The following is a 12627-nucleotide window of genomic DNA, read 5'->3' on the forward strand; positions in this document are numbered from 1 at the left end:
GACAGAGTGTGCTGGGGGCTAATGGGGTCCCTCCCGCAGCGAGCCCACCGCTGGGACCCCCGGAGATGGCCCGGGCTGCTGCAAGGGAGGAGCGAGGAGGGGGCTACACCATGCCCCCTGCCAGGGAGGAGAGGCCGGCACGGCAGCCATCAGCTATCCCACCGGCATCCAGCATCCCGCCGGCATCCGCTGCCCCACAGAGGCAGCCACCCCAGGAGGAAGAGGAGGAGGATGCCAACAGCTACGACTCTGATGAAGGCAGTATGTATCCATAAGGAAGGGAGCTGTTTCTTTGGGAAAACTGGGATTTTGAGGAGGTTGCCATGGGACTGTGGCTCTCACTGTAAGACTGTGGGTCTCCGGCAGGGATTGTCCTTGGGGAATGTTGCTCACAGCCAGGGTAGGGTCCCACAGGCTGCCCATGCTCAGTTCAGTGCTGCTTGTGGGATCTTCAAGTAGTTTTACACCAAACTACTGAGCTGTGACACAGGGTGGTTTAGGCTCTGGTGAAGACAAGCGTGAGCTGGTTTCCAACAAGTCAAATAGGGGCTAAACACCAAGCCCCAAGCCGTGGGGGGAGATGCTGGTCCCCAAGTCCTGGGGTGGCATTGCCCTGAGAAGAGATCTATGGGTTACATCCTCCTTTGCTTGGGAATATTGAAGTCAAAACCCCCAAACTAGGCCCTCCCTGGGCAGTTCCACTGTTTGTAAAGCTCTGACGACCAGAGCTCGTGTGTCTGGCTGGATCTGTGTGTGGCAGCTTGGCTGATGCCAGCAGAGTCTCACGTGCATTAAATAGCTTTTACATTTGAACCACAAATCCTTCTAATCATTACTAATTAGGGCTGATTACACACAGTTGTTGGCTGGGGTTGTAACTAGTTCCTGTTTCCACCTCCTCCTCTGTCTGTCCATCAGCTACGCTGGGAGCGCTGGAGTTCAGCCTGCTCTATGACCAGGAGAACAGTTCCCTGCACTGCACCCTCATCAAGGCCAAAGTAAGGGCTCCTTTTATTCCCCTTCTTTCACCATCTTAAGCCCATCTGGGTCCCAGCTCCCAGTGCAATGGGATGGAAGAAGCGTGGCCGCTGGCAGAGGCTGCTCTTTGCTCAGCTGCTTCCCTGGTAGCACTTTCTCTTCCCTGGCTCTGCTTAAGGAGGATTCACACACCATTTTTTTCCTTATCTTTTAGGGCTTAAAACCGATGGACTCAAATGGCCTGGCAGATCCCTACGTCAAACTGCACCTCTTGCCTGGAGCTAGCAAGGTGAGGCTTTGCCTGGTTTGGTGCGTTTGCACTGGGGATGGGGCAGAGGTTTCTCAAAGCCCCCCTGAGATCCCTTCCTTGTGTCAGACTTTCTCCCTTTGTTTTCTCTGTGTAGTCACTCAGTGCGGCTGTTTTGCCTGGGGAGCATCTCTGAGGTGATGATGCTCGCTGATGCTCTCCCATACCCAAGGAACAGCTCATCCTGCAGACAGGGATCTGCTTAGGGATGGGGGGAAGCTCCAGAGGAGGTGACACAAAGCATCTGACAAATATTCTAGTTATTATAGGAGTTTGAATGATCCATTTGTTTTGAAGCTGCAGCATGTTCTTGTTAGAGCTGTGAAGAAATAACAGAGATTTGCTTAGAGGAACTAAGTATAAAAGAAGGGGAAAAAACTGATAATAAAACCACTGAGAAGCTCAGAGAAGCTGTGGCTGCCCCATCCCTGGCAGTGTTCAAGGCCAGGTTGGACACAGGGGCTTGGAGCAACCTGCTCTAGTGGAAGGGGTCCCTGCCTGTGGAAGGGGCTTGGGACTGGGTGGGCTTTAAGGGCCATTGCAACCCAAACCAGTCTGGGATTCTCTGACTCTTTGAATTGATAATTACAAGTTTATCTTATGTATGGGGACTTTCTGCTCTTGCGCAGAGTAAATCAAGGTGTCATGACCTTGACAGATGCTTTGATTTCTATTGCTCTCTTGTTTGCTGATCTTTCTTTGTGAACAAGACACAGACAGAGCTCCTTATTTCCCAAGCTGTCATCTCCTTTAGACGACAAGAGCCTTTACCCAAGCCCCGCACTGTTGCCCTGTGCAACTTCTCCTTGTACAAGTGTCCTTGAGGGATTAGATCCCAGACAGTGAAAAAAGGCAGGTGGTGAAGCCTGCTCTGGTCACTGCAGGCAGCCGAGGTGCTTTATTACGTGCCTGTATAAAGGTCCACCTTGTCAGGTCATTGATGCTCACCTGGAACTGATGGCTCACCAGCGCGACAGCCTCAGCAGGCAGCAGTGACGTCCTGCAGAGCCCAGTCAAACCATCTCTTGTGAGCCAGAAGTGATGGAGCATCTAATTTATGCTCTGCCAGGATCCTAAAATTAAGTGGGAAGAAGATCAGGGGTGTGATTATGCCCTGTTTTGTTCTGATGCTGTAGTCAAATAAGCTGAGGACGAAGACGCTGCGCAACACCCGTAACCCCGTGTGGAACGAGACCCTGGTGTATCATGGCATCACAGATGAGGACATGCAGAGGAAAACCCTCAGGCAAGCAGAGGAGCTGGGGTATCACACAGTGGGGTAGGATGGGGACTGTGGGTCTCCTTGCATGGAGCATCACAAGCCAGCCTTCCTCAGGAGGGCATCGGCAGTGAAGCATGGGTGTTGATAGGAAACGCAGAGGTTTTGGTTAAAACCAACATGCTCCATGTGAACATGCTGATTTTGATGGTCCTCTTAAAAAGTAAGACATTTTGACCCTGTCAGTTAATATGAAATTATTGGCTTTGCTACTTTTATCAGCATAGAGCGTATAGAGAGAGAGAGCAACCTGGGCAGGGGGTTGGAACAAGATGATCTTAAGCTCCTTTCCAACCCAAACCAGTCTGTGATTCTATGATTCTATACTTGTGGGATTGGAGTTTCCCAGCAAAGCATTTAGATGTCTCTTAATTTTTGGCATTTTCTTCCTACAGGAAATGTCCATCTTCTGATTTCTTGCCCCATCACAGAGCACATGTTAAAAAGTTGGGGTTTCTGGCTACTTTTGGTCAGAGGAGACCTGGGTGGATGGAGGCTTTGGTGGTGCTTTGCTTGGTCCGCCCCCTGAGCAGTGCCCCTGCAGGAGTGGGTTTGTGCTCTGGAGTCAGGCACTGCTCCAGACTGGTTGATGTTCACCTTTCTCCTTCCCTTCAGGATCTCCGTGTGTGACGAAGACAAATTTGGCCACAATGAGTTTATCGGCGAAACTCGAGTTTCCTTGAAAAAAATCAAAGCCAATCAGAAGAAGAACTTCAACATCTGCTTGGAAAGAGTAATACCAGTGAGTTCCTGTGAGATTCCTTGCTGCTACCAGTACTGTGGAGGTCAACAACAAATGGTGTGCGAGGGAGTTAGTGGTGAGCTTGGAGCTGGAACCAGCCAAGAGCTGTAGGTGCCTGACTTCATTGGCATCTTCAGGAGTTGGATTCCTGCTTGTGTCTGGGCTGATGTGACACATCAAGGCCCAGAGATAAGAGCGTGGTGGGAATCCAGGGGAAGTGATTCTGGGACCTCTCTGGTCGCAGATCTGCTGCTGTTGCTGGCCACTGCTGGTGCATGTCCCAGTGGAGGAGAGGGCTCTGTCCCTGAGCTCCACTCCTCAGTGCTGTGGCTGAGGTGCTGAGTCTGTTGAAGTGGAGGCTGATGGAGCAGATGAACATACCTGAGCCCCTTCCACTCCTGTGTCCAGTGAAAGAGCTGGGCTGGGCTTCTGGGGGTGTTTTTGCCATAGGATGGTGCCTCTCCATGTGCGTTCGCTCATGGCAGTCTCTTTTTTCCCTTCCCCATCCAAGATGAAGCGTACGGGAACAACCGGCTCATCCCGTGGGATGGCACTGTATGAAGAGGAGGTAAGAGTCCTTTGGAGGGTGACATGCTCCACACATTTCACCCATCATCTCTCATGTGTGAACCCCTTTCTCCCCCCGCTCCGTGGGGCTACAAGGTTCCCTTGTATCCATCTTGTCTCATCTACTCTGCAGTTGACAGTCTTCCTCGCTCAGCCCCCATGTCCCCACCTCTGGCTGCTTCCTCTTGCAGGTAGATCGTGGTGGGGATATAGAGGAGCGTGGCAAGATCCTCGTGTCCCTCATGTACAGCACCCAGCAGGGAGGTTTGATTGTGGGCATCGTCCGCTGCGTGCACTTGGCGGCTATGGATGCCAACGGATACTCAGACCCCTTTGTTAAACTGTGAGTGAGAGCTGGGGATGGCTTTAGTGTGGTAACGTGTGGGCCAGGAGCCACCCAGTGTCCCTGGGGGGTAGCTGGTCGGCTCCTTCCAAAACCACGGCAGAGAGGAGAGCGTTTCCAAGCTCCTTGAGACCTCATGCAGGAGCGATGCTGTGCAAGGCGGAAATGCCGCTGCCGTGGCTGACCCAGCCCTCAGGTCCATCCACTCCCTACAGGTTCCTTAATGCCCAGACCCAACAGCCACTGCAGAGCTTTAGGACAAGAGGACCTCCCCTCTAATTCTGACCCACCACAGCCGCAGGGCAGGGGTGGCTTGATGTCCCTCCGTGCATGATGAGGAGCCCCGCTTGCTGCCTCATAAGCTCACGCAGTGGTTGTAGCTGGGAGCCCAGGATCACCCTGCCATGCCTGTCCCTGTCTTGTCCCATGTCTCAGCTGCAAACAGATCAGTTTAATGAACGCAGGCAGCGATATCAGTGTGGTTCATGCTGGTGTTGCCTTGCTGTGACACAGAGCAGGTCTCCTTGAGCAGCGGCGCTTGTCGGGTGGCTCCTGTGAACATGGGAAAATAAGATTGCTTTAACTCGAACCTCATAAGCTGTGACACGGAGAGGACCCTGCAGCCATTCCTGGTTGTGGGTTTCATTGCTGTTTTCTCTTTGCCTTCAGAGCAAACCTCTGTTCTCCCTAAAACTCACTCAATAACTCTCGTGTTGAACATTCTGCACGTCTTTCTGTAGCTCAGTGGAACTGAGTCATTTTCCTTCTCAGTCTCCCTCTTGTTTTCTTCGTATTTCCCATTCCCACAAGCAGAAGATGGTGCTCTCCCATTTTTAAACCAACTTCCAACATAGATCCAATTAATGCCAACTCTACAATGTAGTTCTAGGGCTGCAGCCAGGCTGCAAAGCCCGAGCCTCTAATTCTTCCTACATTCTGTAGGTGAACCTACCTTGGCTGAATACACCAGTCTGCCTGGTGTTACTAATGGGCTATTTTTCCCATTTTTCTCTCCATTTCTGTGTGCATTCACACATTCTTGGCTGGCTTTTCCACTTTCCATTTATTTTAGATAATGTGAGAAGGTGTGGAGCTAGACTGGCTAATCTGTTTCTTTGCTAATACCTTCAGTTGCTTTTTCTAGCTCCAAACCTCTGGGGTTTTTAGCTTCCACTGGTTTTGCACTTGAGTTTTGAGCTGTTTTCTGTTGCCCCCAGTTGGCTGAAACCTGACATGGGAAAAAAAGCCAAGCACAAGACACAGATTAAGAAGAAAACATTGAATCCCGAGTTTAATGAGGTAAGGATGGATCTATTTTGCTTATATTATTAAATCAACTTAGCTGATTACTATGTTGTGTGGAGGAGGTGGAAGACAAACTCCCTGAGGTTTGGTTCCTTTTTCCCCGTTCTGCACCCAGGAATACTGAAGGAATGACTTTACCAAGGGAAATCTCACCAGTTCAGTGCTGGGCAGCACCGGACACACTGAGGCCTCCCTGCTGCCTGCTCCATGTCACCCTGTTCAGGGGGTTGGTGGGATGAGCATCCTCATCTTGTGGCTGGTGCTGCTCTCATAGGACACCAGCAAAGTGCTCACTTAGATACAAGGGGTGAGCTCAGCCTATGGGTTTGTGATCCTGGGAGGAAACGTGCCACAGGGAAGGAGCATTTGCTCTTTGTGTATTTCAAATATCATCTGGTTGGATTTTGAATTCAGGCTGCTAAGAGAGATCACTCGCAGTTCCTTAAATGCAGTTCCTGGGTGTATTTTCCTGGGATGCTTGGTGAGATGTGGATGTTCTCCTTCTGCAGGAGTTCTTCTATGATATCAAACACAGTGATCTGGCCAAGAAATCACTGGACATTTCTGTCTGGGATTACGACATCGGAAAATCGAATGATTACATCGGTGAGCTGAAGTCTCTGTGCTCTGGGGTATGGTCCTGACACACAGTACAGAGCTCACTGTGCTGGAGGGCTGCGTAGGTCACCTGCCATGTGAGGAACCTCAGGCTGAGCTTTGAGGTGGGACCATGCAAGTTGGTTGGGTGCTTGTATCAGGCTGTCAAATACAGTACACCCACTGTGCTGCCCTATTTCCAGCATCCCATGGGGTCTTCTGTGCAGGCAGAGCATCTCTAGTTGTTTCCATGAGAGTTTAAATCCAGGAGGTGGAAAGAGATGCTGCAAATGCGGGGTTTGTCCCCATGGAACTGGGACATCAGCATCATCTCTGAATACGACGTCTCCTCTTCTCCCTTTCTTCCAGGCGGCTGTCAGCTCGGCATCACGGCTAAGGGCGAGCGCTTGAAACACTGGTATGAATGCTTGAAGAACAAGGACAAGAAGATCGAACGCTGGCACACCCTCCAAAACGAGAACCACGTTGCCAGTGATTAAAGGGAGCTGCTGCCCGAACCTCCCCAAATGGCCCATCCTCTGCCAAGCCCCTGTAGATCTCTGATGTCTGTCTTCCAGCGCAGTCATGCCTTGCTACACACCTCTGGTCCCGGGGCAGCGATGCTCTTCTGCCTCCTCCAAGCATCCCTTGTGCCCTGTCCTCACTTCCACCTAAAAACTAACCCAGATCTTTTATATTCTCTTCCTCTTCTATTTTTTGGGAGGGGGGAGGGTGGGTGCCACTGAAATACCCCGTTGTGTAATTTTGTCAAGCAATAGTTTCCCTCTGACTGTTCCTCTTCCTCACTAGTCTCACGCACGCCGTTGTAGCATCCCTGTTGTGTGTGTGATGCTCCCTGTTCCTCCAGCCCATCGCCTCTGGCTCGTGGCTCCTTCATCTCCCAGTGGGATGCGCTTGGCCGGTGTCGGAGGGATTGAGCGCAGGTGTGGGAGCATCAGCCCATTCTGCTTGTGTGATATCGATACCTCAGTTGCAATAATGAAAAAGCTGTTTGGCTTTGGTGTGGGTCGTAACCGTAGCCTGGTATCTGTGTTGTCGTGATTAGGCTAAAGCCTGTGTCACTGATGTAATCCTGCGAGTCCTGCTTGAGCTTTAGTTCTGATTTGAGCAATATCGTGGTACATCCTTTGCTGAGATGATCCACCAATAATGATGAGAAATAGGGAGCCACTCTGTGCTCGCAGGGAAACAGAGATTTGGGTTGGTATGTGTTCATTTCCAACCACCACGCATGGCTCCATTGCTCCAGGAGCCCACCCCTCTTTCAAGCTTGTGACTACCTCCTCTTCACATCCTAGCACATAGTACTGACTAGCTGAGCCCCTGGGCCTTCCTTGGACCACCCCCTCTGCTGCCCACTGTTTGCCCTACCACATGCAGGAGGGAAGTTGAGGGAGATGACGCTTCCCACCAACTAGCTGATGTGTGCAGGGGTGATTGCTTTGAAATACCACCAACACTGAAATTAGCTGTAACAGGGAGAGGTCTCCCAAACTTTGGAGTTTCTTATTAGTTTGTTTGCTTATTTTCTTTTCAAATCTGCACAAGAACCATTTTCTTCATGATCCTCTGGAGGTGCTTGGTCTGTTGTCGGTAGCAGGAGCACTGGGATGTGCTCAGACTGATGCTGATCGGGTTTGGTCCCACTCACTGTCTCTGGACAACCTCAAGCCTAGCAATGTTGATAGCAGCACAATAAGCACTACTGGAACATAGTGTTGCTCAGCTACACACTGTGCATGTTGTGTGGAACTTCAGCCCCAGCCCCTCGGTTCATGCTCTTCTCCCTTGACTTTCCACTGCAACCACTGCTGTATTCAGGTGGTGTGTGACCTGTTCTCAGTTCAGCTGTGCTACAGAGCTCTTTCTTCTGACTTGAATGAGTTATTTGCCTATTCTTGATATTATTTAAATGGTTTTTCCCCCCACCCTTCCCCCAACAGAATTTGCTGAGTGCTGACCTGCAATAAGCATCTCTGCAGGGCTGGGATGCTGCAGTTGCTGGGGCTATGTGCTGAGCGATGCCAATGTTGCTGTGTGATGCTAACACCTGCATGCAAAACACTGGTGCAGAGTAGCCCTTCCCCAGGCCAGCTCCAGGCTTGCTCCTCCAAGGAAATCTGTTTCCCCCCTAGTCCCAGCTTTCCACCCTTGGACCACGCATGGGGAAAACAAACCTCAACCAGCATGTGCATCCTCTGCTCCGTTCAGACTGAGCTGGGCTAAGCTCTTCCATCACCCCAGGCTCCATCCTGTGGCTGCTTGTGGGGCATGATGCACAGAGAAGTGTGATGGGAGAAGACACTTTGAAGCTATGCCTTTTCCTTTTGTGCAGTTCTCCACTCTGCACCAGTAAGTGCAATGTCCCAGAGTCCCTGAGCCACGCTGGCCTTGTGCAGGCTGTGTTGAGGATTCAAGTGGAAACAACCCCATTCTTTTGGACTGTTTCCCTCTGTGTCCCATGCAGCCATGCCTGAACCCTTGCTTCTCTGGAAAGTGATGGTTTGGCTGCAGTATGCTGTTGTCATCCCTTTCACAATGGCCAAAACCTGCCTCTAGCTCTCAGAGCAGCAGCTGGGCTCAGAGCTGTGCTGGGGACATGTGGGCCTGGGGCTGAAATTACCTTTTAAATGGAAAAAAAACCAAAAAAAGCCAAAATCCAAGCAATTCCTTGATTTATTCCAGACCTGCAGAAGCCCAGCCTCCTTTGTGTGCGTATAACATCTAAATTAAGGTTGCCTTTACCCATGTCCTGTACTGCCATTCCTACTCAGCCTCTTTTCCCTTCAGACAAATGATACTCAAAGCATCTCTTTGCACCCATAAACATCAAGTGCAACTTGCCAGTTCCCCCACTGGTACTGAGCAAACCCCAGTCCTCTGTCTCTGCCACCCTCTTCTCCGTTTTTCTGATGGGAATTCCTGCCCTGAATGACTTCTTTTTGTTGTAAATAAAGCATGCACATATGGATTGGGAATGGTGGAAACAAGAACAAAAAGCCTCTTCTGCTGTTTGCATTCAAACTTGCATGCAGTGATTTTACAGCAAACTATCAGTTTACAACTATTAAGAGACAAAGAAGATGTTACACAGGAACTAGAACTACTCCAGTCTTCCGCTGCATGCAGCACAACATCCTCTCTTGATGTGGTATCTAATAAAGTGAGACTATTGGAAAAGGAAAATATAAACCCAGCCCGCTGATGGTCGTCTTCTTTCATTCCCTGTGGGAATATGAACCCCATGGGCTTGGAGGGGTGGGCAAACATCCTGGTTGTGGGAATTCATGGTGGGCTTTGGGGTGCTGGAAAGTTGCGTTGGGTTCAAGGTGCTGAGGAGGAGTTTGGAATGGTGAGGAAGGGTCCCAGCTCTGCAGACCTGGCGTGGGCTCTCCTGCACCTCTGGAATCAATGGGGATGGTGTGAGTGGTGAAGAGTCTGGGTTCACATCTTGGGGCCATCGATCCTTCGCGTGCAACCAAGACGTTTGTGCCTTGTTGAGTGCAAACATGATCGGCACATGCTGCTGGGGAAGGCTGCAGCACATGGTGGTGGTTGCTGACTTGCTCTGGTGCTTTCTTCCCCTCGAAAACCAAACCCATCCCTTTGGCAACAAAACCTCCTTGTGCCCTCCCTCACACCCCAGCCCTTCCTTCTCCTTGGTTTGGGGGAGGAGGAGCCATTCCCTTGCATAGCTGCAGCTCCTGTTGCAGAAAAACACCCGTCCAGCCTGTGCAGGGTCACCACCACCCTCCGGTACCCGGGATGGGCCCGTAAGACGGAGCCGATCCGCGGCGGGTCCAGCTGCGATACCCAAAACCATCAGCAGATGTCACTGATGCTCCAGGTTTGGCTCGGGAAGGCCCGACAGGAGGTGCCGGAAGGATGCTCCCGACCAGGATTAGGTGTTCCCTCGGCACCCTCCATCCTGGGGGTGGGACCCCTGCAGTAGCACCCATTGTGGTGGTGCCCCCTCAAATGCAGGGTTCATGCAAGTTGTCACAGAGCCTCCATGGATGAGGCCTGGAGCAGCTCTGCTCTGGAGCCAGGCTGAGAGAGCTGGGCTGGGGCAGCCTGGAGAAGAGAAGGCTCCTGAAGGGGACACCTTAGAGCAGCTCCAGTGCCTGAAGGGGCTCCAGGAAACCTGGAGAGGGGCTTTGGACAAGGGATGTAGGGACAGGACAAGGGGAATGGCTTTAACCTGCCAGAGGGGAGACTGAGATTAGACATTAGGAAGAAGTTCTTCCCTGCAAAGGACCAAGTGCATCCTCCTTTTTCTGCCGCTAAAGCTTGTTCTCTTCCAAACCTTTAGTGGCAAGAAATAGTTGGGTCTTTGTTCCAATAATGATAGTTCGCAGGGATGTCTGGCAGCCTTAAAATTGAGCTTTAACTTCCTTTTATTAGTGTTTTTCAGCATGAGAGCTTCACATTGATTTTTACCTCTGTGCTGCTGCCTGGAGTTGGTGTGGCCAGTAACCAGCAGAGAGATCCCAGAGGAGAGGCCACCCAGCTCCATCCCTGTATCCCCTATCATTAAGATGCTGCCTTGTTTAATTGGGGACGAGGCAGCACCAGCTGTAGTTGGCTGTGAACTTCTGAATGGAAAGTGCTTCAAAAGAGAGAAAGAGGCATTTTGAGTGAACCCATGGGGATAAGAGAGGGTCCTTTGTTCCCCCTGATTGATATTTCTGCTCCCATTTTCTCCTCAGCCCCTCTGAAAAGGAAGCCCTTGGACTGCAAACTGCGCTCGATCAGGGCAGTTATTTGCATGTTCTGCTTTTGTAGGTGGCTTTCCAGTTTTAATTACATCTCAGAACATCTGAATCCCTCTGCTGTTTCAACCCGTTTCCTTGCTTGCTAATTAGATTTAGACCTTCAGTGCAATCAATAGATTCTCATCTCGGCGCTGGCCAAGCCAGCCATGACCAGTAATTTACAGCTCGAGTTGTTCTGAAATCAATACAGATTTGCTCTTCATTGAGAGGGCTGTAAAACATGGGTGACAGCAGGCACGCCAAGCAGTTGACATGGAAGCAGGTCCTTTGCTGGTCTGGGAGAGTACAATCAGAGAGGCAAAGCAATAGGACCAGTGGGTGGAACAGACCTCTCCTGGGCTGAAGGTGTTGATGAAGCGTTGGGCTCTTGCTCCTCTCATGGAGCGGGAGATGCAAAATGCAGTGTATGGCCAAACAGCTCCTCTTATAGATGTAGGGTGCTCCAGAAGTTCGTGGCAGCACCCAACGACCCTACTGATCCAGTATCCTATAGCACTCTCTTCTAGCCTTTATTCCTGGGGTCTGATTCATAAAAAGAACATGTTACGGAGCTCTCACAGCATGTCCTGCATGAGAGAGCACTGAGCAGCAGAGACACCTTCCACAGCTTTCCATCTTCTGGGGAAACATAAGAAGAACATAAATAAAAGCTTTTACTATTTAACATTTCACTTAAAAAACAGAGAAGCTCAACTAAATAAATCCCTCTTCTATCCGCTTTCAAGCCCGGCTTTTCAAAAAGCCTGCAGCTAGAAATCTCTTTATCTCGTAGGGCACAGATAACAATGTAATTATGAGCTCAGATCAATGGCTTTCATCTTGTTGGTGCTCAGGCTAAAAATAAACTGTTATTCTTACACTCAGATGCACCGAGCTGGGGTGAGCATCTCCTCCGGGCTACTGGCCACTGCAAAACCATATACAAGCAGCTATGGGGCTGGAGACATGTTTTGGTGGGGCTGGAGAGTCCACAAAGCCTTTCCCTAGGGGAAACTGAGGGTTTGGGGGTTGTTTCTGGAGGGTGATGTTGGGTCTTGAGCAGAGAGGCCAGTGAGGACGTCCCAGTGATGCACATCTCCTCCCGACCACCTTATGGAGCATCCTCATCCCCAGTGCCTGTGGTGATACTGCATGTGAAATACAGAGCCACGTCTTAGTGGTTGTGTGAGTTTCAGTGACTTCCTTGGGAAGGAAAATAGCCAAAGAATAAATATCAGCCTCTTTTATTGCATGCTGCATAATAGGAATGCAACTTATCGCTGTCGGAGAGCAGAGTGGTTGGCAGCTCCCATAAATCCTCAATTCCAATAGACTCTGCTTGCACTTAAACAAAAGTAACAACAGAGAGATGACAACAGTGAGTATAATTGGAATGGGGAATGGAGTATTTTGATTAATCACAGCTTGGATATTAACTATGCATAATGTTGCTTTTCTTGTATAGGCTGAGGCCGCAGAAGACGTACCTGTCTCCAGCTGACAGCGTTGGAATTGGGAATGTGCTAAATGCTGTGGGATTTCTGCTGGTCTGGGATGGGGTGGTCTGGCACAGCACCATGTCTCCAGCACATTGGAAGTGGATGGATGCCAGCCTCATAATGCTGTGTACTTGCTAATTGCCCACCCAGCCTGGCCAAAGTCACCCAGTTGGGAGGAGAAAGGGGTGTTTAATAGATACACACATGGAGGTCTGATCCTCACTGTATTCCTGCT

General features: G+C 50.5%; 1 protein-coding gene across 1 annotated transcript; it reads left to right on the plus strand.

The window, feature by feature from the left end:
• Nucleotides 1-43: 43 nt before the first annotated feature.
• LOC104410108 (rabphilin-3A-like) lies at nt 44-6618 on the plus strand (the record flags this gene model as incomplete). Its single annotated transcript, XM_010020184.1, has 10 exons — nt 44-261; nt 919-998; nt 1193-1267; nt 2422-2531; nt 3180-3306; nt 3818-3874; nt 4065-4216; nt 5434-5515; nt 6031-6127; nt 6488-6618. Coding segments are annotated over 10 exons (1129 nt in total), but the record flags the coding sequence as incomplete, so codon positions are not given.
• Nucleotides 6619-12627: the final 6009 nt, after the last annotated feature.

Source organism: Nestor notabilis, unplaced genomic scaffold (genome assembly GCF_000696875.1).
Source record: "Nestor notabilis isolate BGI_N333 unplaced genomic scaffold, ASM69687v1 scaffold26268, whole genome shotgun sequence".
In the NCBI taxonomy this organism is placed as follows: domain Eukaryota; kingdom Metazoa; phylum Chordata; class Aves; order Psittaciformes; family Psittacidae; genus Nestor; species Nestor notabilis.